The 26,759-nt window shown below is 53.5% G+C and overlaps 3 protein-coding genes across 15 annotated transcripts in view; 2 read left to right on the top strand and 1 right to left on the bottom strand.

Moving 5' to 3' along the window:
- PTCD1 (pentatricopeptide repeat domain 1) overlaps positions 1 to 12,258 on the top strand; it is a 20,223-nt gene extending 7,965 nt beyond the window's left edge. For 3 of the 9 annotated variants that reach the window (XM_070231426.1, XM_014729798.3, XM_070231427.1), the window contains exons 6-10: positions 1,488 to 2,195; positions 3,340 to 3,456; positions 4,174 to 4,356; positions 11,537 to 11,622; positions 11,976 to 12,258. In XM_070231426.1, the coding sequence (XP_070087527.1) occupies positions 1,488 to 2,195; positions 3,340 to 3,456; positions 4,174 to 4,356; positions 11,537 to 11,622; positions 11,976 to 12,006 (1,125 nt within the window). In that variant the 3' untranslated portion in view covers positions 12,007 to 12,258. Of the gene's footprint in view, positions 1 to 1,487; positions 2,196 to 3,339; positions 3,457 to 4,173; positions 4,357 to 5,655; positions 6,380 to 11,536; positions 11,623 to 11,975 lie in introns of those variants that run through there. The other 6 variants (XM_070231425.1, XM_070231424.1, XM_005598516.4 and 3 more) reach the window with 2 other exon arrangements.
- BUD31 (BUD31 homolog) lies at positions 6,713 to 16,092 on the bottom strand. Of its 5 annotated transcripts, none has more exons than XM_070231434.1 (7): positions 15,727 to 15,805; positions 15,029 to 15,205; positions 14,574 to 14,709; positions 14,020 to 14,143; positions 8,243 to 8,365; positions 7,861 to 8,027; positions 6,713 to 6,948 (listed from the first exon to the last, which is right to left on the bottom strand). In XM_070231434.1, exons 4-7 carry the CDS (start codon positions 14,111 to 14,113, stop codon positions 6,898 to 6,900), a joined length of 435 nt encoding a protein of 144 aa, XP_070087535.1. In that variant the 5' UTR covers positions 14,114 to 14,143; positions 14,574 to 14,709; positions 15,029 to 15,205; positions 15,727 to 15,805; the 3' UTR covers positions 6,713 to 6,897. The 5 variants fall into 5 exon arrangements, with proteins under 5 accessions (XP_070087535.1, XP_070087534.1, XP_001494800.1 ...); XM_070231433.1 differs by having other exon boundaries at positions 6,713 to 7,205; positions 15,727 to 15,779; XM_001494750.7 differs by lacking the exon at positions 15,029 to 15,205 and having other exon boundaries at positions 15,727 to 16,092.
- PDAP1 (PDGFA associated protein 1) lies at positions 16,058 to 26,759 on the top strand. Its single transcript, XM_001494730.5, has 6 exons — positions 16,058 to 16,190; positions 19,192 to 19,283; positions 20,648 to 20,758; positions 22,396 to 22,517; positions 24,689 to 24,840; positions 26,024 to 26,759. The coding sequence occupies exons 1-6, from the start codon at positions 16,178 to 16,180 to the stop codon at positions 26,080 to 26,082; spliced, it is 549 nt and encodes a 182-aa protein (XP_001494780.1). The 5' UTR covers positions 16,058 to 16,177; the 3' UTR covers positions 26,083 to 26,759.

Genomic DNA, 26,759 nt, shown 5'->3' with positions numbered 1-26,759 from the left:
GTGCCACCGCTGCTTTCCTAGCTTCTCAGAGCTGAGGAGGACGTGAAGCCCACGTAGAACCCTCCAACTTAGGGTGGGGCCCACAGACCAGCGGCATCAGCGTCACCTGGGAGCTTGTCAGCAGTGCAGAGTCTCAGCCCCGCCCAGGTCTACTGCGTCCAGATCTGCATCTCAGCAAGATCCCCAGGTGGTCGGTCCACACGGAGTTTGAGCCCCAGTGACCTGGGCAGCCCTGGACCAAAGTTGCCTCCCCTCTGCAGACTCCCTGGAAGCAGGGGCTGCTGGCTGCCCTCTGGCTGCTTTTTAGTGAAAACCAGCCAAGATCTAGTTCCTACGACTCCTCGGCCTAGATCTGTTCTAGTTAGAAACGGTCTGTAATGCTAACAGCCAGTTTGTGTCACGCACTTATTAAACTGCTCGAGCTAGGCACCATTAGCCCCGTTTTACAGATGAAACTGAGGCTCAGAGGGGGTAAGTAACTGTCTAAGGTCCCACAGCCACTAAATGGCAGAGCTAGGATTTGAACCAGGGTCCGTATGACTCTGCAGCCCAAATCCCTGCTGCCATGGGGTAGCATCTGTGTGTCCCTGCTAATCCTCGGTTCTGTCAACATTCCCCATGGAAGTGGCTGCCAAGACCCTTGCCTTCCTCGAGACCCTGTCCAGTGGGCAGCAGTCCTCCTGCCAGGTGACCCGCCCCGCCTCGTCTGCACACTTGTCCCTGATGAAGGTAGGAAGTCACGCTCTTAGCCCCACTGCGGTGTGGCTTCCCGTGAAGCCCGCAGACAGAGGAGCAAGTGAGACCAGTGAGCCTGTGCGGCGTCTTAGGAATGGCGCAGTCTTGGTGTCAGAACCACCCAGACATAATCAGAGTGGGTCGGTCACCTGTACTCCCCTGAGGAGGGACGGCCAGAGAAGCTAGGTTCTGGAAGAGTCTAGGCCAACTTAAGGTTTGGGTTCGGCTGCACTTCCTGAGTGCCTACTGTGCACACTGCCCCGTGCAGCCTTCTCACACTTCTTTGAGAGCGTGGAGTGGGCTCCGGGGGAGCAGGACTCAGCCAGGCAGAGCCTGGTGCTGGAGCACACACCGAGTGTATGGACACCACACTGTGGGATGAAAATGATCTCATCTCTCGAGGAAACAGAGCTGCCAGACCCCCGCACTGAACTCCCCAGGGGAGTGCAGAGAAGATGGGCAGAGACCCAGGACAAAGCCTGTCGCCTGGTGCAGGGGTCCTGGGAGAGGGCAGAGGGATGGAACTGCAAGAATGGTTTTGGGGTGAGCTAGAGAGAGGAAAGGACTGGCACCCCCGTGAAGTGTCCCAGAGTCCCCAGATCCTTAGGATTCCTAGTTGCCCAGAGCCTGGTGTTGGGTTAGACACTCTCCGGGTCCTTCTCGCGCCCTTCGCGTTTTCTGGCTGATTGCTGGCTCCCAGAACCTGCTCCTTTAGAGGGAGCACAGAGCTGAGGCTTGTCTCTCCCCGGCAGGTGTGGAGGCAGATGCTGAGTCTGGGGCTCCAGCCGAGCCGGCATGGTTACAACCTGCTGTTGGGGGCAGCTCGGGACTGCGGCCTGGGGGACCCAGAGGTGGCCTCAGCGCTGCTTCTGAGGCCCAGGGAGGAGACGGTCCTGCTCCAAGCCTCAGCAAGTGGGCGGCGGGCAAGGAGGAGAGCCCGGGCCAGGATGGGTGACGGCCTGTCAGCCAGGCTGCATGTGGAGGCCCTGGAGAGGCAGCTGTTTCTGGAACCTTCTCAGGCTCTTGAGGGGCCTCCAGAGCCTCAGGAGGCTAGAGCCCCTGGCAAGGTCCAGACTGAGGTGGAAACCAAGGTGGAGCCTGATCCCACAGTGGCCCTTGCCTCCGTGACCCCAGAGCCACCTCCTTGGAGGCTGAAGGCCAACCTCCTGACCCTGGGGGCGGTCTCCCCAAATGTGGTCTCCTTTGGGACTGTGGCCACCCCAGCCGACAGACTGGCCTTGATGGGGGGCCTGGAGGGCTTCCTGGGCCAGATGGCGGAGCATGGGCTCCAGCCCGACATCAAAACCCTCACGCTGCTGGCTGAGGTGGTGGAGCCCGGGAGCCCCGCGGAGTCCTCGCTGCTGACCATCCTGGACACGCACCAGGTGGAGGCTGATGTGACGTTCTTCAACACGCTGATGAGGAAGAAGAGCAAGCTGGGTGACTTGGAGGGGGCGAAGGTGAGGTGTGCAGAGGCAGGCATGGGGCCCTCGACTGGGGCCCCTCTTTCCCCTTCCCTCCTCTGACCCTCCGACTGCAGGACCTGGCTCCCCTGCCAGGTCTGCCATCCGTCCCGCCGTCGGTGGGCAGACGGACCGGAGCCCCTGTTCTGGGCCTGCGCTGGAGTGAAAAGCTGGGAACCTAGCCAGCCGCCCGCCTCGAGGAGCTCACAGATTGGTGGGAGGCAATGCCAAACACCCTCACACTGACGAGGGGCACAATGGCCACAGGGGGCTGTGGGGACATGTGGCTCAAGAGGTGGGTGGCTCATAATGATGCCTGAGTGTCCCATGCCTTAGCCACCTCCCCCTGACACTGCCATCGCACTTACCTGGTGCCACACGCTGTGTTGAGAGCTTCACATCTGTTTGTTTCTTTAGTAACCACACCAGGCAGCTTCCCCATTTCACAGGTGGGGACGTGGGCCCTCAGGATTTTGTCCATTTGTTCCACTCATTTCCATATGATGCCTTTTTTGCCAGAAGCGCTGACCTGGGCACTCATGAGCATCATGTGACAGAGACACAGCCTCTGCCTTCAGCCCACAGTGCAGAGCACACCCTTCTCCAGACAAGCCAGACGTGATAGAGCCCCTCCCCGGGACCCTCCCTGAGCCAGCCAGGCTGAGCAGGCGTCCTCTTCCTCATCCTAGCCTGGGGCCCCTCAGCCAGCGCTTCTCAGATTGTTGTCAGCATTGTCTTCCACCATGGAGTGGGGGACCGTGAGCCCCCAGGGACCCTGCTGCTCGAAGGCCCGAGTGCAGGGTTGGATGGCCAGTGGGGGAGCGGGGAGGGGCAGGAATGTGAAGGGCGTTCAGGGAGAAGGGAGGGCATGCGGGAGACAGGCAGGCTGGAAGGCAGGGTGCACTTGCAGAGCAGCCGAATCCCGGGCAGCTGGGCCCTGAGAGACGGCTGGACGGGACATGGGGCCCTTGAATGCCGGACTGGGGCCAGTGCCCAGTGTGGTCAGCAGAGGGAGCCAGGAGGCCTCTGAGCAGAGCCGTGCCCCTGGGGTGTCCAGTGTCCAGCACGGGCTGTACCAGAGAAGGCTGTCACCAGGGCTGGTGGGTCACAGCTTACTGTGATGCCATGTCTGTCCCCACAGGCACTACTGCCAGTCCTGGCAAAGAGGGGAATTGTCCCCAACCTGCAGACGTTCTGTAATCTGGCCATTGGGTGCCGCAGGCCCCGGGACGGTCTGCAGCTGCTTGCAGACATGAAGGTGAGTGGGCCCAGACCTGGACAAGACCCGTGGTGCTGGGGGTGCTCAGGAAGAAAGCTGGGTGGGGGGAAGTGGGGGCCTCCTGAACCCCACAGGCCTCTGCACCCAGAAGGTAAACAGTGTGGGGGTGGGGGTGGGGCATGGAGAGTGGGGCTGCTCTCACTTCAAGTGTAGAATGGTCATTGGCCCAATTTGGGAGAAAGTAGACCCTGGTGAGCCGCTGCAGGAATGGCCAGTGAAAGCAAGGGGTATTACCATCTTGAAGGTGGTGGCAGTGGGGTGAGATTGAGGGGTGGGGACAGGTCTTGGCCCCAACCCTCTGAAGGGGTGGAGGGTATTACCGGAGCAGGGATGTATCAGAATTCTTGGGGGACGGGGGGTGCAGTAAATCACAGCCGAGAGCTGAGGCGGTGGTCTTCTGCCTGAGTCCATTGATCTCTGAGAGCAACACTCGTCCTTCTCTCCAAGCTCTGCAGGTTGGGAGGGCGGGGTCCTCAGCAGGGTGGGATGGAAGCACAGAGTGGGGCGCCCGTGCTCTCCTTTTGGAGGGCACTGCAGCCCATTGTTGCTACAAGCTTCTGCCCTTCTTGTCCCTGGTCGCTGGTCACCTGAGCAGACCTGACTGGCAGGGTAATGGCCCAGGCTGGACATGCCACAGCGGGCTGCTTTGTCCCAGCAATCACCGTCATCTCGCTGATTGTGTCTGTGCTGTTTCAGAAATCCCAGATGACCCCGAACACCCACATCTACAGCACCCTCATCAACGCCGCCCTCAAGAAGCTGGACTACACCTATCTCATCGACATCCTGAAGGACATGAGGCGGAACAGCGTGCCCGTGAATGAAGTGGTCATCCGCCAGCTGGAGTTCGCCGCCCAGTACCCACCCACCTTTGACCGGGTCTGTGCACCAAGCTCTAACGTGCCCGTTGTCTCCTTAACCAGCACCACCCCCACCCCTGGTTCTGGCTGCTAGGGTTGGCCTTCCCTTGCTTTAAACTGTCAGTGGCTTCCCTCAGGAGAAATTCCAGACTCCTTAGACCACAGCCTGCGAGTTCCTGTCCACATGGCTCTTTCATCTCAGGCCTCTCTTCCCTTTGTTCACTGTCAGTCCCAGCGGCCTTCCGTCATTTCTGAAGACACCACCAGCCGCTTTCCTGCCCCGGGGTTTTTGTGTTCCCTCTGCCTTGACCAGGCTCCCCCTGCTCCTCACATACCTGGCTGCTGCTCATCCTATAGGTCTCAGCCTAAACGGCTTTCTCAGATGCCCCCTGCCTGCCTCCCTTCCTGTCAACATACAGCACTAGTCCTTTTCACCGTGTTCCACAGCCTCTAATTCACGTGTCACTCTTGCCCTCACACAACCATAAGCCCCTAGAGGTAGAGACCGTCTGCCTTCCTCACCTGGGTCCCCGGTCCCTGTCCGGTCAATGCCTGGTGCCCAATACAGACTGTGGTTTGTTGAGTGAATGTGGATGGCAGTAGGGCAGTGATGGAATGTTCTGTCATGGCCACTTCTGTCCCTGCCATTCTGAGGCTATCTGGCTCCGAGGGTTCGGTTTTTAGGTCTACTGAGTCAGACCCTGTGCTGACCGGCTCCACAGTAGCCGTGGCTGGAGGAGCACAATCCCAGTGAGGAAGGAGACAAGGCAGCAAGGACACACTAAGCCATGGGGACACGGGGTCAGGGATGTGTGGGCTGGTGCGACACTCACGCGCCACTTTGAAGGCTCAGTAAGAATTAGCGAGACAGCAGTGGAGAGTATGTCAGGTGGAGGGCAGAGCCGGGCATGTTTGAAGAGTTGGTTGTTAGTCTTGTCTTATGGATTCCTCAGAGTTCTTTATATAGTCTAGATACTAGTCTTTTGTTGGTTCCATGTTACAGATATCTTCTAGTTACTGGACTGTGTCTTCACTCTAGAGTGTAGGGCCCACTAGGGGTCTTCTCAGGTTCAGTCAGCAGTCACCAGACTACCACAGTCCTAAAGCTTATTGAATTCAAACCATACATCCGCACTCCCTTATGACAACAGACTGACTTCTATTTGTGATTGTCAAGTTTTTGCTTTGTATGCTTTTAGGCTATATTAGGTACATACAAGTTTAGAATTGTTAAATCTTTCGAATCAACCCTTTTATCACCATGTGGTAGCAGTCTCTCTCTCTGATACTTTGTTTTTCCTATGTATTCCTCTACCAGCTTCCTTTTGCTGTCTGCCTGGTGCATCGTTTCCTCCTTTGCTTCCCACCTCTCCAAGGAGACCACGCTAGACCACTACCACTGAGGATGGTCAGAGGCAGTGGCTGTGGCAAGGAGGAGGTGCTCAGCAGACTGGAGGCAGGCTTGGGGGCACCCCGCCACTCTAGCTTGTGGGCTGGGGCTCCTACCCCTGGGTACAGGAGCAGAGCAGCACCTACTTGGGAAGGATTGTTAGCCCATGGAACAGCAACTTTTTCGCCAGTGAGCTACTCGGTATTGAACAGCCTTTCTGCCCTTTCCCCTTAACCACCTGGAAGCAGGAACAGCTTCCTTGAGGCCTGAGCCGGCTGCCATGGTTTGGGATTAGCTGTAGGTAGCATGCAGTGATCCTAATCATGGCTCCTCTAAACCCCGTACTCTTCCAATTACAGTACAAAGGGAAAAATACCTACTTGGAGAAGATTGATGGCTTCCGAGCTTATTATAAGCAGTGGCTGAAAGTGATGCCAGCAGAGGAAACCCCCCACCCATGGCAGAAGTTCCGGACCAAGCCCAAGGGGGACCAAGACACCATCCCCAAGGCCGACGTGGATGGAGGCCTTGGGGGCAGGTGATGGGGAGGCCCCCGGGGACTGCCAGCAGAGATGGGACAAAGTGCACGGCCTTCACAGTGCTTTGTGGGAGCCCCAGGAGTCCCGTTCATATTAAAGATACGTGAACATGCTGGTGTGGCCTCAAGCATGAGGGAAAGGTCTGGCCCAGAGTAAGAGCTGCAGCATTTTGCAGGCGTGGGTACAAGGACAAACGCTGGGCCCAGGGTGCTGACAAGTTCACAGCAGATCCAGGAGCAGCTTGAGCCACCTTGCTGTGTCATTTCAGGCCATCCTTGCCTGAGAAGTTGTCACCCCCATCACTGATGAGGAAGGTGAACTGCTCATGGTCACGCATCACCTACAAGGTGGAGTAAGGATCCAGTGCCAAGGGCAAGCGGTCTCCAGGGCCTGCACTCTCCCAATGGGTTCCAGCTGGCTCTGTGAAAGAACGAACGCAGGGCCCAAAAGGTTTAAAAGTTTTATTTCTACAAATCACATCTGATGAACAGCAAAGCCTTCGTATGTAGAGACCATGCCTCTGCTCAGGCCTGGGGCACCGCTCTGTGAAAAGAGCTGCTCCTCGGAAAGGGGGTGGCAGAAGCCTGTGAAGTCCAAAGTCCAGGGTGGAGATGGGTGAGGGCCAGGGGCCTCAGCCAGAGCAGCCCCGGCAGCCACAGTGTGTGCACTCGATGATCCGGCCCTGCAACAGAGGACGGCTGAGACACTGTGCCCGCCACACGCCACTCCCACACGTGCACACGCACAGTAATCCTCCCGCCAACAGAGGTGGCAACAGGACACTGACTCCCTACAGGACACTCCTCAGAAGCCCCTCTGTGACAGTTCTGGATGGGGGAAATCAGGTTCCCCCATGAAGATGCAAACAGCTGCTGTTGACACTGAAGTTCCATCTCTACTCGCATTTAATATATGCAACTTTAATTTACACGCTTGCCCCTGCAAAGAGGGGGAAAACTGTGTGAATGATTCTTGTTATTTGTAAAGCAAGCATGTCATATCCTGCAATGAGCTGGAGGTGGGTCTGCTACTGCTCAGGGGGCTCAGTGCCAGGGGCCTCAGGGCCTCCTCTGGGCTGGGGAACTTTCTAGTGGGGGCACAGGGGGGAAGAAGGGTGTGTACTTGAATCTCTATGGCAGCAGAACCCTCTCGTCCCCAGGCCAGGTGTGGCCCGATGTCTGGCCAGGGGCCTGCCCAGGGGACAGAAGACCCCAGAGCAGTGGTCTGTGTTTATTTTCTCTTTTCCTCTTCTTTGGAGGAGCAAGACCCTTGGCTATGCAAACGAGATCCGATGGTGAAACCCAACTAAATCATCCCCATTTCGTAAGTGAGGAAAGGAATTCAATCAGTTTCCCAAAGATGGAGGTGAGATTGGCTCCCAGACCTAACCAACAGGGTTATTGCCAAACTGCCTAGCATGGCTTCCTGAAGAGAGCGACTCCCAGGGGGGATGGCCAGCAGGACGTCCCAGGACAAAACTAGATTCCAGCCCAGCAAACTAGTGTGAAATCCCTTGGTGTCAACTGGAGCAGAATTGTGAACTGAAAAAAACATCAAACTCAACTGTCAGACATTACAGGGGTGGAGACATTACCACTTCCAGCTTGCTTTTGGGGACCCGGCAAATGCAGTTTGTCCCAAAATTGGTGTCCCGTGTCTGAATGCACCGCAGGCAGCATAAGTTCTCATAGCCCTGCTTTTTCCATTTTGCGATGAGGTTTTTATCTGCATAGCCTTCTTTAATACAATATTCATATAGCTCTGTCAAAAAGATGGGGAAGGGCCTCAGATTAGGTTTAACAGAGTTTCCCCAACCCAGCCCATCACCACCCATAGTTATAGAGTATTTAGCCAACACTGGCCCCTCTCCCTTTTACACTGGTAAGAAAAATCATGACACTTGCTGAGGTTGCAAGAATAAGAGCCATTACTTAAATTACTAGCTGGAAAGGCCAAGAGAGAAGTTAGCCCGTTACCTCTGCTTATGGCTTTCCGCTTGTAGAAGAGGTCAAAGATATAGCGGGTTTTCTGGTGGTGGATCCTGAAGATGGGCCACAGAGATTCCACTTTCCTCTTCCCCTCATGGGGTTCTGTTTCAGCTGGGGAGAAGAAAGTGCGTGTTTGTTTTGTTTTGGGGGGTAGGGTTAATCTGCACAGGATGTAGTGTTATCTTTTTAATAACTAGAGTTAATGAATCGGACTTTATACCTACTAGGGTGGCTACAATCGAAATGACAGGCAGTAACACGTGTTGAGGATGTGGAGAAATTAGAATCCTTAGATGCTGCTGGCGGGAATGTACAATAGCGCAGCTGCTGTGGAAAATGGTCTGGCAGTTCTTCAAGAAGTTAAACATAGAGTTATCAGATGACCTGGCAATTCTACTCCTAGGAATATACCCAAGAAAGCTGAAAACCACACGTGCGCACACAAGCTTGTGTGTGAATGTTCACGGCAGCATTACTCACAACAGCCAAACAGCAGAAACAACCCCAGGGTCCATCAACTGATGCATGGATAAACAAAATGTCACCTACCCTTGCAGCGGATTATGCAGTCGTGAAAAGGAAGTACAGATACATGCTACAGCATGGGTGAACCTGGAAAACGTGCCAGTGAAAAACCAGTCCCCACAGCCCACCTATTGTAGGACTCTGTCTACAGAGACAGAACAGAGATGAGCGGCTGCCTTGAACTGGGAGACAGAAAATGGAGGGGGAGGATGACTACTAAAGGGTATGGGGTTTCTTTTGGAGGTGATGAAATGTAAAATTAATTGTGGTGATGGTGACCCAACTCCATAAATATACTAAACACCGCTCAACTGAACACTTTAAAAGGGCAAATTTTACAGTATGTGATTTGTATCTCAACAGAGCTGTTATATTAAAAAAGATAAGCAGCCACATGATTAAACAATTGTTTTAAATTAAAAATGCGCTTTTAATTAGAAAACGAAGATTGAAAAAAATCGTTCAAAGATAACCTCTGTTAACACCCTGCTGTTTATCCTTCTAGACCTATTTCTTTTTGGCTTTTGAAAGACTGGCACCAGAGCTAACAACTGTTGCCAATCTTTTTTTATTTTTTTCTGCCCAAATCCCCCCAGTATAGTTGTATGTTTTAGTTGTGGGTCCTTCTAGTTGTGGCATGTGGGACGCCGCCTCAACGTGGCCTGATGAGCGGTACCATGTCTGCGCCCAGGATCCGAACCTGTGAAACTCTGGGCCGGCGAAGCCGAGTGCGTGAACTTAACTACTCGGCCATGGGGCTGGCCCCCTCCACACCTATTTCTACAGCATAACAGTTTCTCAAGATAATTCTGGGCCCACAGATGGGCATCCTAATCATCTTTAAGGTACCTCTAAGTCCATTTCCCAACTAAAGTCCTTTAGGGATGAGAAAAAAACCCAAACTGGACAAGTCTGCAAGTTCTCAGCACAGTGGGCCTGCAAGAATAACTGCTCTGTCAAGACGTGTGGGGTCAGCGAGCAGCTCACACCGGCCACAAGGAAACTCTCTTTCCCTTAAGCAGCTATGAGTTGATCTTTGTCTACCACCTCCTCTCAGTTTTCAGAGCAGAGGACAAAGGCAAGGAGTGGTCAAGAAAACCAGACCTCCCTTTCTCTGACTTGGAGGCCATTCTATTACCTAGGATTTGTAATTCAGCTCCACAAACGGTTCTGTGATCCCAGCAAAATGCAGGTGTTGAGGACTCAGCAAGCGAACATTGCATGCCTGCTAGGGGCGAGGCCCAGCTCTGGGTGCCCAAAATACAGCAGCGGGCAAGACAGAGGAGGCCCAGAGCTGCGTTCCAGGAGGAAAGCAGATCAGCACCTGGTGGTAAGTGGTAAGAGCCACAGGAAAAAAAAACATGGAAGGGCACGGTGAGTGGGGAAAGGCAGGGGAGCGGCTGCTATCTTATACAGGTGATCAAAGAAGGCACAAAGGTACATCTAATCAGAGACCTTAAGAAACGAGGCAGGTGGGGTAGGAATGGAGGGTGGGTGAAGGGAGTCAAAAGGTACAAACTTCCAGTTATTAGTCCTGTGGATGTAACGTACAGCATGGGGACTATAGTTAACAATACCGTAGGGGCGGCCCCGTGACCGAGTGGTTCAGTTCGCGCGCTCCACTTCAGGGCCCAGCGTTTCGTGGTTTGGATCCTGGGCACAGACATGACACCGCTCATCAAGCCATGCTGAGGCAGCGTCCCACATGCCACAAGCAGAGGCACTCACAACTAGAATATATACAATTATGTACTGGGAGGCTTTGGGGAGATGAAGAAGGAAAAAAAAAAGATTGCCAACAGATGTTAGCTCATGGGGGCAAGCAGCTTGAGGGAGCCAGGGTGAGTATGTGTCGGACCTGGAAGGAGCAACTCTGGTTTTACTCTGATGGGGAGGGGAGTCACTGGAGGTTCCCGAGCAGACAGTGATACGATCTGACTCAAAACCCCCACCCTGGCTGCCCTGTGGAGAAGGCTGGAGGGAGAGGGGAAGCAGGAGGCTACTGCAGTAATCCAGGGGAGAGGTGGGGGGGCTTGGACCAGCAGGTGGGGGCAGATGGCATAAAAGGAGTCAGATTTTAGATTCATGAATTTTCTAAGATTTCACTATGGATAATTTCAAATACACAGGAAAAAACAGTATACTGAATTCCCAAGTACTTACCACCCAGCTTCAACAATTACTAACATTCATTCACCTATTTTTATTTTATGTGGTTCCCTCCACTTTTGAGGGTGGAGGGCACTGGAGTGTTTTTAAACTGAATCTCAAACATCAAGCATCACATTCATAAATATGTCTGTATCTAAAACATATTAAAGACTCGAAAAAACTATCCATAATGCCAATATCCCGCCCAACAAAATCAACCACTATTCCTTATTAGTATCCCACACTCAGTCCATGTTTTTTTTTGAGTAAGATTAGCCCTGAGCTAACATCCATGCCCATCTTCGTCTATTTTATATGTGGGACGCCTGCCACAGCATGGCTTGATAAGTGGTGCGTAGGTCTGCACCCAAGATCGGAACCGGTGAACCCCAGGCCACCAAAGCAGAGCATGTGAACTTAACTGCTGCACCACAGGCCGGCCCCACTCGGTCCATGTTTAATTTTCACTGATTGCCTCAAAAATACCTGTTGACAACGGGTGTGTTGGAATTAAGCTCCAAACAACATCCAGACGTTGTATGTGGTTGATCTGTCTCAAGTCTTCCTTATCTGTAACAATTTTCCCTGTTCTGCCACCCTTTTTAGGAATCTGGATGTCTCGGATGCTTGGATAGGAAGAATCAAGGACCGAGGGGAGTCAAGGACAACTCCATGGTTTGCGGCCTAAGAAGGCAAGAGCTGTGGGGCGGCTGAGTGAGGATTCAGTTCTGCACATGTTAATTTTGAGATGGTTCTAGATATCCAAATGGGGCCATGCAAGAGGCAGCTGGTATAGAGTCTCAGTGTTGAGTCTGGGCTGGAGAAGACATTTGGTCACCTGGGTGGAGAGTGTGGGAAACCATGTGACTGGAGAAGACCACTGAGGGAGCTCCTTATGCTGCTGTCCTGGAAGTGGAAGGTCTCTCCTTGTGCTTTTGAGTCATTTCTCAATCTTTTAATCATAGCATCACCAGCATTTTTTAAATCTCTTTTTGACCCATTTTCACAAAATCATGTCAGCATTCTTTGGTATCCTTTTATACAGGTTCACACACAAGGTGGAAGGCAGCTTCTGATGGGCAATGTAGAGTCCTGCCATTATGAGGCTATGAAAAGAGGCCAGAAGTAGCGGGCATCACGGCATACATGAGACTTTGGTTTTTAGCCTCTTTGCTATTGCCAAACTGCCCATCATGTCAGCACTTGGGCAACAACTCTTTTAAAGTGCTATTCTTAAAAAGTCTAATTAAGTGTTCATTATGCAAGTGTTCATTATGCTTGATTTTCAGTTGTTATAAAAGTAAAGTTATTTATAAGTCCTGGTTACAGTCGACAGAGATAGTGCCTTTATTTCTCAGTCACCCATAAAACCCCCTGCCACACATAATTTCCCTTATCTCGGCCTCTCAGTCCCTATCTTCAGGCTCTTTTTGTTTGGGGCCTTATAAGGCACCAGTGGCTCTACCAACACTTGAAAGCTGGGTAGTTGTATTCAGCTAGGAAATACTGGGGACAAACTAAAGGAGAAAACGAGAATGTTCCTTCCTAAGATAACTTCAGTTAGTGTGAGCTGTCCTGTAAATAGCCCTCAGATCAGGAGGACAGGCCTCGTAACGCCACTGGCTTTGGGCTTCCTTGTGTGAAGGCCACACGAGGGTCCTCCGTGGCCTTGGAGCATGGCCACAGATCCCACAGGCAAAATTTGTGCTGCAGGCAACAATCTGGAAGCTGGCAGCCCCAGCCAGCCTAAAGGCAGGCTTTGTTTGGCAGCTCCCACAAATATGTTTTTTTTAAGTTTGAATTTTTATTTAGAAGAGTTCACATAAAACAGCTGAATTTCTGGCTTCTCTTGGGGGGGGAAAATCAGCAGATTTGGCAATGCTGAGCCTGCATCGTACATGGTAAAATGGGCTCCAGGTGACGAGCAGCTTTTGCCCCTGTCCACAGCTCTCTGGACAGCTCCCTGTCCAGAGCTGAAGCCAAGTCTGGCACCACCTGCACCCACTCGGGCTGCTTCCTTTATAGTGGCAGCAAGAGTAATGGGATAGCAAGTCTTAAACCCACGTATTTATCAAAAATGGGAAAGCAAAGAAATGCTGAAGGGTGAAATGGTTAAATAAAAATGGGAGAAAGAATACTTCTTTTGGAGGTAAAGAATATCACATACATCAATACTCTCCCCAAAAAGTCATCCCTTAAAACAGGAAGTAGATTTATTTTCAAGGACTCACAATATCTCTTCTATTGCAGCACTCTCCAAGTTCTTTTCTTTTGCATAAAGATCTGTTTGGGGAAGAAATCTTTCAGCCCAAAATGACCTTGATTACGGCAAGTTCTGGGTATTTAATAGAGGTTATCTGACACAATCAGTTTTGGAAAAAGGAGGCAAAGTAATTTAATGCTGATTAGTAATTATTGCTAGAGGTTTGACCTCATAATAACAAGGGTTGGATTAGTTACAAAAAAGCTTAAAAAAAAATCACTTTAAAAAGCAATTCAGTAAGTTGTTGCACTGTGATCATATAAGGCCAACAGATGCTTGTGGCTTCAGATAAAACTTCCAAAGACAGCATATGACACCGATCCACAAAGGGCAGAATCATGTAACATTTAGAGGGAAGTGAGGATGGTGCATTCTGGAAAACTGGAGGATGATGCAAAAACTCAATGATGATGAAAACAGTGTCAGAAAGCTACAACAACTATGTGAATAAAAATATTTCAGAAAATACCAAAACGAAAAAGTACAGGATTTTCCAAGTAAATATATTTTGTATGATTTTGAATGTACATCTAACCAAAATGGTACATAATTTTAGGTACACTGTTTGATCTGTATTCCCTAACACTTTTATATTTAAGCTGGCCAAAAAACATTTGTGAGGACTTTGTCATTAGTGTTATCTTATTTTCTGGCATTTATAATATTCCTCTGAGTTAATCAGCAAATAAAACATGTCCGTCCCAGGAGGCCACAGCGCTGCCACCTGTCTCTTCCCATTTATCCTTGCATTTCTGCCTGGCTCCTGGAGGCACCTGAGCTCTGAGCCTTGGGCACAGCCCACCCAGACAGGAGCTCCCCCACTCACCTTCTCTCATCTTTTGATCTAATTCATCTAGAGTTGGCTCGATCAACTCCCAACCATCTGGGGGAGCTTTCCGGCTTCTTTTGACTTTGGGCATTTTTTTCCTCACAAAAAAGTCTGCAAAGAGCTGGGGGGAAAGATTCAATGAATTAGTATCTGGACCTCAGATGGCCAAAGGCCCTCACCAGCCAAAGTTTTGGTGTACGTTCACCTCCCTATGTCTGTTTTCTCATCTATAAAATGAGGATAATAGAGCCTACCTTACAGGATCATTGTGAGGACCTAATCGTAACTACATGTAACAGGCCTGGCGTTTAATGTGTGCTAACATACATTTGCCGTTATCATTAACTAACGTGAAGAATGAGCCTGGTACTGGATATTGAGAACACAGAATAAAGAATAAGACACCACCTCTGTCCCTGATAAGGTGACATTCCAGCAAGGAGATAGACAGGGAAAAGGCAGTTACAATACAGTGTGAGGAGGTCTATAATTGGGGGAGCCGCGAGGATAAGTGTTTAAAAGGGAAAAAGATGACTGTAAAACCAAAATACCTTGCGATCTGCTTCCCAAGAGTGTAAGAGAAAGATCTCTGGTCTCTTCAGTTACAGGCTTAGGTTCTTGTCCAGCTCTCCCAATTACTCTGTGACTTTGAGGAAGTCACTTTCCCTCTCTGGTCCTCAGTCTCATCTGAAAAATGACGGCAGAGGATTAGCCAGATCGCCAAGGTCTCTTTTAAACCCAACAAATATGCTACATGAAGCCAAGTCACGTAAAGCCCATACATCAGGCCAGTCCAAATCTAAACAGCAAAGCATTCTTCAAACCACACAGCATTTCCTAGCCAGCAAACAGAACTCAGACTGTTTCTTATTTTTATGCACAGCACACTCATCTCTCCCAAATTCATTCAGTCCCTCCCTTCCATAAGGTGCCTGACGGTTTATAAAGTACCCCCTCTTCCCCGACAGACACAGACAGCCTCCTTTCATGAATGCTCCGTAATAACCTTACAGATGAGGAATCAAACTCCAAGAAAGAAAGTCAGGGTCGCGTAGCTGGGAACTGGCAGAGTCTATCTCTGACTCGGGGCTCCTCACTTCCAAATCAGTGGTCTTTGCACCGGTCTCCCCTGAGCTGAAGCTAGAGATGGATGGAATCTGGTCTCTGCCCCAGCGCGCACAGGCTGGTAGGACAAAGACACGGAATGACCATTTTGCCACGACCTAGGGAAATTCGAGGGCCCTGGCCCCGTCTGAGAGGCAGAGGAAGCCTCCCAGGGGAGGTGACAGGCAGGAGGTAACTAGGTCAAGAAGAAGGAGGCGTCGGGCGGTAAAAGAGAGACGGCGAGTGGAATGGCATTCGGAGGAAGGGAGGGAAGACGTTACAGTCAGGATTGGACAGAAAGTTCATAAAGAGAACGACATCAGAAACGGGGCTTACAAGAATAAACAACATTTAGCCAGAAAACGTTCTCGGCAAAGAAAACAGCGCCTGGGGGGACAGGGGAAGTCTAGAAGCAGGAGAATCCCCCAATCTCCACGGGCGAAGTGCCGCCTCCTGTCGGGAACTCACTCCGACCTCCCGGCCCAGAGGCGCGAACCTGTCCCAGTCCGGCCGCTCAGAACGCCCTCCAGGCCAGTGCAGACCTCCGATCCCTGGCCCCTTCCGTTACCGAAGTACTCGAGAGCAGGAAAAAACACTCACCCAAGCCTCCGCCGCCATCGGCCGCCGCTTCTCATTCCTCAACTTCCGCTTCCCAGGCGATCTCTTCCGGATAAGGTCCTCGCGGAGCCCCGCCCCGCTCCGCGCGGAGATTGCGTCATCTTAGGTGTCTGTATATCTGCCTGCATAGAATTCCAGAGCGGCTCTTGCCTTTAGCTCTCACGTCCCGGGGGGTGGCCGGCAGGCTCACACATCTCCCCGGGCGGGGAGACCGGGGGCGCTGTCGCCCGGCAGCGCGCGGGCGAGCCTGGACTCAGGCGGCGCGCGGGACACTCCGGCTTCGTGCCGTGGCCTCCCTGAGGTCCCCGGTCCTCACGGCGACGGTGGCGGAGGCGCGCGGAGGGGACTGAACCGGGCGGAAGAAGTCGAGGCCGAGGTATTTCCGGTTCCGGTGTCAGTTCGAGGCGCCGCCGCCGCAGCTGCCGGAGCCGCGATGCCTAAAGGAGGTGAGGGGCGGGCGCGCGTGGCCCGCGGGCCTCAAGGGGCCGCCCGAGTCCGGCTCCCGCTGTCCCCTCAGCCTGCGGGTTCTCGGAGAGCGGCGCAGAGGGAGGACGTCCGCGCCGGCGGAGGGCCAGGCCTGGGCCTCGACGCCCAATTGTCCGGATGGGAGGCAGCATCGGAGTGGCCTTGAGCCACTCCCTCGGGGGTCTCAGGGGACTCGGAGGCTCAGGGTCCTCGGCGGCGCGGAAGGCGGGATCTAGGGCGCGCTTCTCCTGCCTGGGGGGGTCTGGAGACCGCTCCCACTTCCAGGCTCGCCGGGGACTGAGTCACCGCGCCCCGCGCCCGTAGTGGGCCCGCCTGACTCGCGCGTACAACGTGGACCCTCTCGGGCTGTGGGCGAGCCGGGCTTGCCCAGTGAGACCGAACTGGGTGCTCGCGAGCCTGGCAGACCTGGCTTCGGGCTGCCTTCTCCGGCGGCGGCTCGATGTGTGCCTTTGAGCTCGGCGCTTAACTTCCATGTGTTTCAGTTTTCTCATTTGCAAATGGGGGTTCTGATTGTACCCAGCTCATAGTGCTGATCGAGGCTTGAACTAGGTAACCCACGTGGAGTGGGAGTGCGCAAGCCGGTGCCGGGCGGTCGTTAAGTGCCCAGGAATCATTAACTATTGTTTGTAAGACTTTGCCAATGCGTTGGCCGAGAAGGTAAAGGATCCATGGCTTTCCAGTACGGTGTAGATCGTCCTCCATTGTCTTTGCCCTGAGCCAGTATGAAGCGCAGCTGTGTCACTAACCTTGTTCCCTTGAACAAGTTAGTTACCTTTCCTAGCCTGTTTTCCTGCTAAGACCTGCTAGTAAGTCTTAGCTTGGAGAGCTGGAGATAAGGGTCGTGAAATGAATGAGCACTCGAAGTGCCTGGCTAGCTCCTGGCACAGATGTTCGTGTAATATTGATGGCTCATGTGTCATGTTGGTTGCAATACATCAGCCCACAGGAAAATCTGCTTGGAGCTTTTTCAAACCGAAATGACTTCCTGACTCTCTAGTTCCACGTTTACAGAGCTGGCTCCATTTAAACCTAGCCCTTACTGATTTATTCTGTAGTAGAAAGAGCCATGTCTCCTCTGTGTTCCTCAGTCTCCTGTTCTGCAAAAGGAGGGTGCTAAATGAGCCCTTCCTGCTCCAGAATTCTGGCTGTAGAGTCCTCCTTAATAGCTACTTAGAGCCATGGTTGGAGGTGACAATTAGAAAATCCTAAATATGAATTCTTGGTTAAGTGACTTGGCCTTTTGGCTGGTGAAAAGCTTTGTGGATAGACAAGGTTTACATTTCTTACTTGTTTTAATTTGCATGAAAAGCAAAAGAAAACATGAAGATGTTAAAAAAAAAGTGTAAAATTCCCTAAAAGCAAAGGACCAACTCTTGTTTCCATTATGTAACTGTGAAGCATTTTTAAAGGCATGAAGAGCTTCTGATAAAAGTCGCTGTAGACCAAGATAAGGTCGGTATCCCATAGCCAAGTGTGCAGGATGAGAGCTTATAGTAGCCAATTTTGAGTTACTATTGTCTGGAATATTAAGAGCGCAAGAAAGGGTGTTGGCTTTTTTAATGGCAAGCTTGATCTCTCACAATAGGACTTTCATGAGTATAGACTGAGACACCCTTGGGAACCCAGGTAGTCATTAAAAATGGGTGGTGTGGTCTGTAGCAGTGCAATTATCGCTCTGCAGCTGCTGTCTAGGAAATCGGGGGGCGGGGGGGCGCAGTATCTGTTGCTGTCTCTGGAGTCTGGACCAGCTCTGGCTGTCTAATTACAGATCTCTGCTCACAATGAGGGACTTTGGAAACCTGCTGGGCTGCCGCTTCCAGGGGAGGTGGGGATGGGTCGAGGCCACAGCCACCCCACCGTCCTCTGGGACCAGCAGAAGGGGTACCACTCTGCTATAAATCTGGCTGATGGCTTTAGCAGGAGTCAGTCTGGTGTCCTGGCTCAAGAGGGTCAGACTATAAAACTGATACTCTTAGATGAACTGTAATTATTAGTCACGTTTTAATTCTTGGAGGGTAATCAGGTCTGTTTTCAACTTTAACGCTGTTTGCAAGCCATATTTCTTACTCCAAGCATAAGAACGCTTTCTCCTCTAGGTTTGAAGTTTTCTCTTTCTGTCATACCACTTAGGTGAACGTGAAATATTTTATTATATTCCCTGACATCTGTAGTAAGATACCGATGTGGCCACTGGTTTTCTTTCTTTTCCCCCAGCGAATGCTGTATTAGAGAGAAAAGTAACAGTCATAGCAAACATTTTTGCAGAGCTTATTCAGTGCCAGGTACTGTTCCAACAGCTTTGCACGTGTTGACAAATCCATCTTTGTGACAACCCTCTGAGGTAGGGACAGAGATGAAGAAACAGACTCTGAGAGGTTGAGTACCTGCCCAAAGTCACAGAGCTGGTGAGCAGCGAGCTGAGATTTGAACACAGAGGTTGGACTGCAACATTTGTGCTCTTCACCCGTCTGCCTTGGTCTTAAGTCTCCTTGTCTATAAAACGGGATCAGCAGTGACTCCTGCACCATAGGTTTGTTCTGAGGGTTAAAAGAGGCCACGACTGTGACAGAGCATTGCAAGTAGAAAGCTCTGTAGTGACATCAGGGGCATGTCACGCATTCTTGTGATTGCATCTGAGTCCACTATGTTTGGATTCCAAGGGAGATTTGGTCAGTCACTCCATGCGGTGTACCCTCCCCCATATCCTGCTCTCGGGTCTTATTCCTGGGAGCCTGCATCCAGCACACAGGTTGGTGGTGCGTTGGGTGGTCACGTGGTGCTTCTTGTGTCCTTTTGAACCCGTGACGGTGGGGAAGTATGGAATTGGGCGGAGCTTGGTGAGGGGTGGGTGAGGTCTCTGCAGCCTCTGATGAGAGCGCCTCGAGCGGGACAGCTGCCTGGGGCTCGGAGTCAAAGCAGCTGCTTCCCACCGGCCTTCCTCAACTGCCAATCCTTGTGCAGGGAGAAAGGGAGGCCACAAAGGCCGGGCACGGCAGTACACGAGCCCCGAGGAGATCGACGCACAGCTCCAGGCTGAAAAGCAGAAAGCCAGGGTGAGTACGTGCCTGTCTAGGCTACGCCAGTGGCCCGGGGTAGCGCCCTGCCTCTTTGGCACTCAGAGAGGCCCGGCCAGGACCACGCATTCTCAGGAAGAAGCCAGCACCTGAGGTCGGGGGGCCAGGCAGCGGGCAGCAGGTCGTAATCCCAGAACAACTAATGACAGTCAAGAGGGGAGCCACCCTCTGACTGGGTCACTTAGAACTTTGTTCACACGGCAAGAGTTGCCTTACTGGGTCTCTGATCTTGGTCCTGTCTTTCTGCCTTCTGGGGGCTCTCCCTCTGCCAGGCCCCGTCCCTCCACATCTCAGACACCCGGCACCCCCCACCTGTCTTCTTCAGCAATGCAGGACTGCTTGTCAGACTCAACATGATGTTAGGCCCTGCCTTCCCACACCCCAACAGGCAAAGCACTTTTTACTCCTCCAGACCTTGCTCAGCGTCGCCTCCTCTGGGACACTCGCTGATGCTACCACACTTCCCTGTCCCGTCTGAGCCTAGTGGATCCCTCTACTCTGTTCCCGTGGTACTTTTCTAGCTCCCTGTCAGGAAACAGAATGTGTTTCCATCGTTGTCGGTATCCACGTCCTCCACCACACCATTAGATCTTCGTCTGCTTGAGGGCTGAAGGGAGCACAGTCAGGCCCGATGAGTGGCACAGCTGTGAAGCCCCTGGGAGCCGCGAGAAGGGAGATGGGGGGAGGGCCTGGTGCCGGAGCTGGCAGCAGGACCTTGAAGAGTGTGCGGGCAAGTGCTGAGGAAGGAAGGATGTATGGTTTTGTAAGGGAGTTTTTTGGTGGCGAGGCAAGAAAGGTGGAGGGTAGTGGCATGCCGGGCTTTTTTGTTGGGAAGCTGGCACAGCAGGGCATCTGTGTCAGCAAGTTGGAGTGGCTGGCCTTCCACTGACTGTGGGAGTGGAGAGCAGAGGAGGACTTGCCCAGGAAAGCGAGTACCAAGTGGCAGCTGCGTGTGGCAGGTGGGGGAGCAGGAGCGGAGCTGAGGAGGACTATGGTCCGGCCACATGGCTGAGTCTTTCTGATCCTGGGAGATGAGCTTCTCACCCAGGCTGTCCCAGCTACTTGGTCTGGGAAGGGGAGCAAGGCCATTTATGGCTGTATGAGGGGCTTGCTAGACCGTAGGAATGGCTTCCAGGTTGTGGAGCGAAGTGGACAGGCTGCCTCTGAGTCAGGTTCCCCACTGGGGGCCAGGATCACAGAGTAGGACCCTTGTCATACTTAGTCGCAGCCTCCCAGAAGCTTACTCTCTCAAGGTCCACAGCCTGGGGTGGTGGGGTGGGGGTCACAGTCTTGGGGGCTTGTTTTGCATTTTTGATTCTGCAGGTTGTCCATTTCTGAAACAGGAAGAAGAGGAGCAAGGAGAAGAAGGTGGAGATGGGGCTACAGGTGACCCCAAAAAAGAGAAGAAATCTCTAGACTCAGAAGAGAGTGAGGATGAGGAAGATGATTACCAGGTACTGAGGCTGGTGGGGCCTGGGACTTAGACTCGTTCATGCAACAAACACTCATTGAGCGCCTGTTGATTATCAGCCCTGGTGGCAGATGCAAATGGAGTCCTTGCTCTTGAGGGTTTACATCCTACCGGGGGGCCGTAGACAGTACAGAAGTAGCCGAACACTGTAATTGCAGCTGGTGAGAAGTATTACAAAGCAGACGGACTGTGATGAAGGGTACTTGGAGTGGTGTGTGGTGAGAAAATGACTTTAAACCAAGCTCAGAAAGACAAGGTGGACCAGCCTTGTGGAAACCAGCATGCAGAGCAGTCAAGACAGTCAGGTTAGCAAGTGCAAAGGCCCTGGAGTGGGGATGACCTGGGCACGTTCAGAGAAGAACTGGCCGGGCTGTGGCTTGACAGTCAGGAGTCGGGTGGTCAGGGGTGAATGAGGAGAGGGTCGTGAGGGCAGCCACCTGTCCTGAAGGGAGTTGGGTTTCACGATAGTGAGTAGTGGGCAGCTGGTGGAGCCTTGGTGGAGAGAGAGATGATGACCAGATTTGCTTTTAAAAGATTGTTCTAGCTTCTCTGCAGAATGAGTTGTAGGGTGTTGAGGGTGGAAGCCTGGAGATGGCAGCAGGTGTCCAGACAAAGAAATTATGGCTTGCCTGAGGGTGATGGCAAGGGCAGAGGTGAATAGTGGGCAGATTCAGGCCATATTTTAGGGAGAGACTCATTGGGACTTGCTGAGGATAGGCCGAGGGGCTGAGGGAAAGCCATGCTTAGGATTGTGGGAGGAGTGGGCTGGGTGAGGGGGTGCATCTCGAGTTCTGTTTAGACGTGTGAAGTTTGCGATGTCAGGTCTTGCAGTGGAGGTGTAGGCGTCTGGAGCGCTGTATGGTGGTAAGACTGACTGGCATTTGGAAGCAATTGCCCTGGTTGCTTAAAGTGAGAAGCTAGGATTAACAGAGCCTGAAACTTGGACCAAACCTGCTAATCGAGAACCTGTGCTCTCCTTCCTTTCCGAACTTCCCCAGGGGAGGTGCGGGCTCCAGGTTCTTGGGCCAGCTTCCCAAACCCATAGACGGTGTGATGTGATGGGTCATTCTCAAGTCACATTTCCCTCCCGTCAGCTGAGATGGCTAGGATTTGGAATTGGTCCTGAGAACACACATCCTTGGCCCACCCTCCTCTGGGGCTCCAGCATTGCTCATTGCAATTGGGTACGAGATTCAGTGGAAAACTGTTTGGAGCCTGAGCTTGAAGTGAGGGAGTAGTGCCCTGTGCTGAGAGCAAGTGAATTAGGCTTGGGTTCACATCTCGTCTACTGTCTACTTCCCGTTGGCCCTGGGCAAGTTATTTTACCCTGTACCTCCATTCTGTCACCTCTGAAACTGGGATCATAACCCCTGGTTGCTGGGACTCAGCATAGGTTGGGCCCTTGTCACATGAACTCACTCTCCTTGCCCCTCCCAGGCTGATGAAGATACTCCTCAATGCTCTCCCCACTGTGAGGCTTGGGCTGAGCAACCTGTTGGCCTGGGGGTGGAGCAGGAGTTTGTCCCAGTCCAGATGGGCTGTTGGGAGATGGGGGGAGTGGCCTTCAGGGGCTCTGCAGACCCAAACTTGTCCAACGGCCAGCTTCTTGTCCTCTCTTAGCAAAAGCGCAAAGGCGTGGAAGGGCTCATCGACATCGAGAACCCCAACCGGGTGGCACAGACAACCAAAAAGGTCACACAGCTGGACCTGGACGGGCCCAAGGAGCTTTCAAGGAGAGAACGGTAACCTCTGCTGCTGGGCCTCGTTTCTGGGCACATGGGCCGGGGGCTGACCTGCCGGGATGAGGCGCCCGGCTCCTCCACCTGGATTCCTGGGTGGCTGGGTAGGGCTCCAGCTACAGTGTTTATTTCTGTTTCATCTCATTCCTCAAAGGCTCTGTAGTAGCTTCTCCAAAAAGGAGAAAAAAGAAAAAAAGATTTTTTTTCACCAGTAGAAACATAGCAGGGGAAATGGAACAGCAGATGCAGACCTGAGCGTTGCGATTGAAGTAATGCCCGGGGACATGGAGGGTTACCCCCCAGAGCACCCCACTCCAGGGAGACTTCTTCATCCAGCCTGATCTGCCTGCTGCTGGCCTGCGCCCATCTGTGATGTCATAGCCCTGGGGCTTGGGAGGGGCCTTGGGGCCTGGGCCATCAGCACGGCAAGTAGTGCAGGGAGGTCCCACTCAGCCCTGCGGCTGCCCCAGCCCTCCTGGAGTCCCAGGTGAAGGTGGAGCTGGAGCTGTAGTGAGGAAGATAGCTTCCTCATGTGTAGTGTGAGGATCCAGTCACGCGCTAACGTGCCTGGCACACGGCTAGTCTTCGACAGGTAGTGCCCTGAATTTTGAGGACCACCAGGTGATGTCAGAGGCCTTGTGGGAGGTTGAAGGCCACCAGGGAAAGCAGTCCGGGGTTCCCTCTTGACTGGACTGCTCGGTTTAAATCCACCTTCCTGTGCTGACCCCTGCTGGCTGAGGGGTATGTCTGAAATCCCCAAGGGCAAGGCCCACGAGCTTGGGGTGTAGAAGCTACCGCTCCAGTAGCTTCCTTCTCAGGACCGAGTCCCCAGAAACCCAGCAGCCTGGGCTGCTGCCAGCCTTCCTAGAGCAGAAGGGCTCTAGTGCCCGCCCAGGTTCTGCCGCAGCCGCTGTGCACCCTTGGACAAGTCACTGCTCTTTCTGGACCTCACTGTTCTCACCAGTAAAAGGGGGATCCTCTGCTACCCCTGCCCTTTGGGGTTGCCGAGATGAAAGCTATAAAGGCTGGAAGGCTGCCTGGCACTTAGCCTTCACTGAGGGGGCTCTACAGAGCCTTCGGGCAGCCTTGCTCATCATTCCAGATGCCTTTCTGGTCCCCCCGGGTTTGGTGCTCTGGGGCTCAGTGTTGAGGCTCCTGACTCTGCATCTCCCTCCCAGGATAGGACCTGCTGGGCTGACAGGTGTTCCCTCCTCGTCTCTGTAGCAAGTGTCTTGTCCAGAGTCTCCTGGGTGACACATCTGCTCATCCGACTTCTGGTGGCTGGGTTTCTCTCCCTCCCCTCCAGCCAGGCCCCATGCCTGTTTCTCCTACCCTCAGCCTGTGCACAGTGAAGGCCTCCGGGAGGCCAAGTTCCTCCCCCAAGCTCCTGCCAGGCAGGGCTTCCCTGACCCTCCTCCAGAACTTGGCTCTTCCAGGAACCTGGTGCAAGTGGGACCCTCCACTCTCACACCTCGAAGGGCACCCACTCCAGTTCAGAATCTCAGGCATGGGAAGAAGGTCCTCAGAGGGAACCGAGTGACTCTCACCCCTCTCTGCCTAGTGAGTTGGTGACCGACACCTTTGTCCTGCGCAGTCTCTCCTTCCTACACCCCTAATGGGGCTCACCCCATGGAGGCAGCCTCGTGCACATCTAGCTGCTCTGACTCAGTGTGTGTCCTGCCATGTCGACCCGAGGGTGGGCGTGCCTGGTTCCCATCTGGCCTCTTGGTCCACTCCTTAGAGAATGTGGTTTCCAGTGCCTTCCTCCTCCTGGTCATCTTCTCCGGACATACAGTTCACTAGGTTTTGATCCCCCTTTCTTACCACGGACACCAGACCCTCGTCAGCTCCCCCTCCCCCCATACATTGTCCGCTCCGCCTTACGGCTTTCCATAGGTCACAGGTGCTGAGCCCATGCCCGTCTCATGTTTTCTGCCTGGGGAAGCCGAGTGCACCACTTGAACTTCCAGCCCCTTAAGCCTACCCATGCACAAGTCCAGGCCTGTCTGTCTGGTGCATGTCCATCAGGGAGGGGGTATGGGGAGCCAAGGCCCCTCCTTCAGCCGGGGTGCCCTCTTCCACTTGGGCCCCAGGCCTTTATTCTGGCTCCCACGTCCAGCTCAGCTGATCATGGTGGGGGAGATGTCCTCTGTGACACCATTTTATCCAAACAGAGAAGAAATCGAGAAGCAGAAAGCGAAAGAGCGTTACATGAAAATGCATTTAGCTGGGAAGACAGAGCAAGCCAAGGCTGACCTTGCCCGGCTGGCGATCATCCGGAAACAGCGGGAGGAGGCTGCTAGGAAGAAAGAAGAAGAGAGGAAAGGTGGGTCCTGAGCCACTGGCTGGGCCGTGGTGGCCACCCGCAACCATCCACTTCAGTGTCCTTGTTGTGGAATGGATGGGGTCAGATTGTTCAGTGGAGGCCCACGCCATGCACGTGTGTGTGTGTGTCTGTGTGTGCGCGCGCGCACACGCGTGTGCACACAGCTGCCTTCCTCCCTGCTGGGAAGGTGGGCATTCCCGCCCACCGCCTCACAGGGTGCCGGGAGGGTCCAGCCACAGCACGGTCAGATAGGGCTGTGACTCTCAGCAGAGCGCTGTCCAGGGCACCTAAGGGAGGCCTCGGAGGCGCACCTAGTGCAGACCTTCCAGACCAGAAGGCCCGCTGAGGCCTCCGGTGGCCTGTGTGGCCGCAGATCCGCCTGGGGTCGCTGCTGGCCATCCGAGAGGCTGGGGAGGCTGGGGCGGGGTTAGGCTGGATTTAACAGTGCAGACCCAAAAGAAATCTGGCCCAGGCATCCCTCTTCCCCCACGCCCTCCCTCGAGTGTGGCCAAAGGTGGCGGGGGTCCCTCTGGGCCAGGTTGGCTGTGGGGAGTTGGTCTAGTTTATGGGAGCGTTTGACTCGTGACCTTGTGTCTCCTGGCCGCGTCTCCACCTGTGAGGCCAGTAGTGCTCTTAGAGATCCTGCTGTCTTGCCTCCTCCCAAATCACAAGGAAACCGAGGCCTAAAAATGGGAGATCAGTTGCCCAGGGCATTGTCACCACTCTGGAGATACCCGATTATCCCCCCTCCCCACTAGCAGCTCTTGCTTCACAGTCCCAAGCAGGAGAGGACTCGTGTGAAACTATTTGAACGTTGTTGCTGATTTGAGACTTGCGAATCCATGGGGAGAGGTTGGAATTACAGGGTTCTAGCAGGGAGGGGGGTAAGAGTTTCCATGTGCCCAGTAGCTTCTGTGTTGGTGGGCCTTTGTGCAGGGGGCAGCCACCCAGACGCGGTGAGGTCTGAACACCTGGGTCCGGTGGCTCCAGCAGAAATCCTGTCCCTGGGAGGACATCAGGCTGGGCCCTCTCCTTGGATCCCCTCCTCTGCCAGCTGAGCCAGTCGCACAAAATGTTCACTGAAGCCTTTCAGACCTACAGATCCGTGATTCGGGGGGGTGTGGCGTTGGTGTGTGGAGGGTGGTTTTGTTCTGACCCCCACCCTTCCCTTCTCACTCCTCAGCGAAAGACGATGCGACTTTGTCAGGAAAACGGATGCAGTCGCTCTCCCTGAATAAGTAGCACGGCCGTGGCAGGAGAGACCAGGGACCTGGGCCGTGCTGCCAGCACCGCTGCCGCGTCCCGCCCACCCTGTGCCCTGGCGCCGCCGCAGCAGCCCCTCACGACGAGGAGCCCCCCACGGCCTGGGGCCTCCTCTTCATCTTGGCACAGAAATCGTTTGGGGGGATGGTGGGTGGGGGGCTGGGGGGAGGGGGCAGCTGCTATCTTTGAGACAGAAAGATGCAGGACGGCATTTCATATGTAACCATTCGAATGTGTTTGCTGTTTTTAGAATTCAGAACCCTGGTTGGGGTGCCTGGGAGTGGGGTAAGAAGGGCTTCCGTTTGTCCCGTAGATTGCACAGTAGGGGCGGTTGTGCCTGGGGCAGCTGCTGACAAGTTCGCGACAACCAGCCTGTCTGGTGCCTGGGTGCTCACTCAGAGGGGCTGTCATTTGGGAGCCCAGGTCCCTGGGTCCCTGAGGGTCATGGCTCGTCCCCAGCCAGTCCCTTCTGACTGAGGCCTCCCCTCTGCCCTTCCCTGCCTCATTCCCACCCACCTGGCCAGGGCCCGGGCCCGTTCTTAACCCTACCCATCGATCATTTCAAGAACCCTCCGTTTACTGTGCAGCACCCAGGCAAAACATGCTCCAGAAATCCAACTTGTATATTTGCCAGATTAAACTTGACATTATCGTAA

The sequence above is a fragment of the Equus caballus genome, chromosome 13 (genome assembly GCF_041296265.1).
Source record: "Equus caballus isolate H_3958 breed thoroughbred chromosome 13, TB-T2T, whole genome shotgun sequence".
NCBI classification, from domain to species: Eukaryota; Metazoa; Chordata; class Mammalia; order Perissodactyla; family Equidae; genus Equus; species Equus caballus.
The sequence above is the reverse complement of the archived record's forward strand: the minus strand, read 5'-3'. Positions and strand labels throughout refer to the sequence as shown.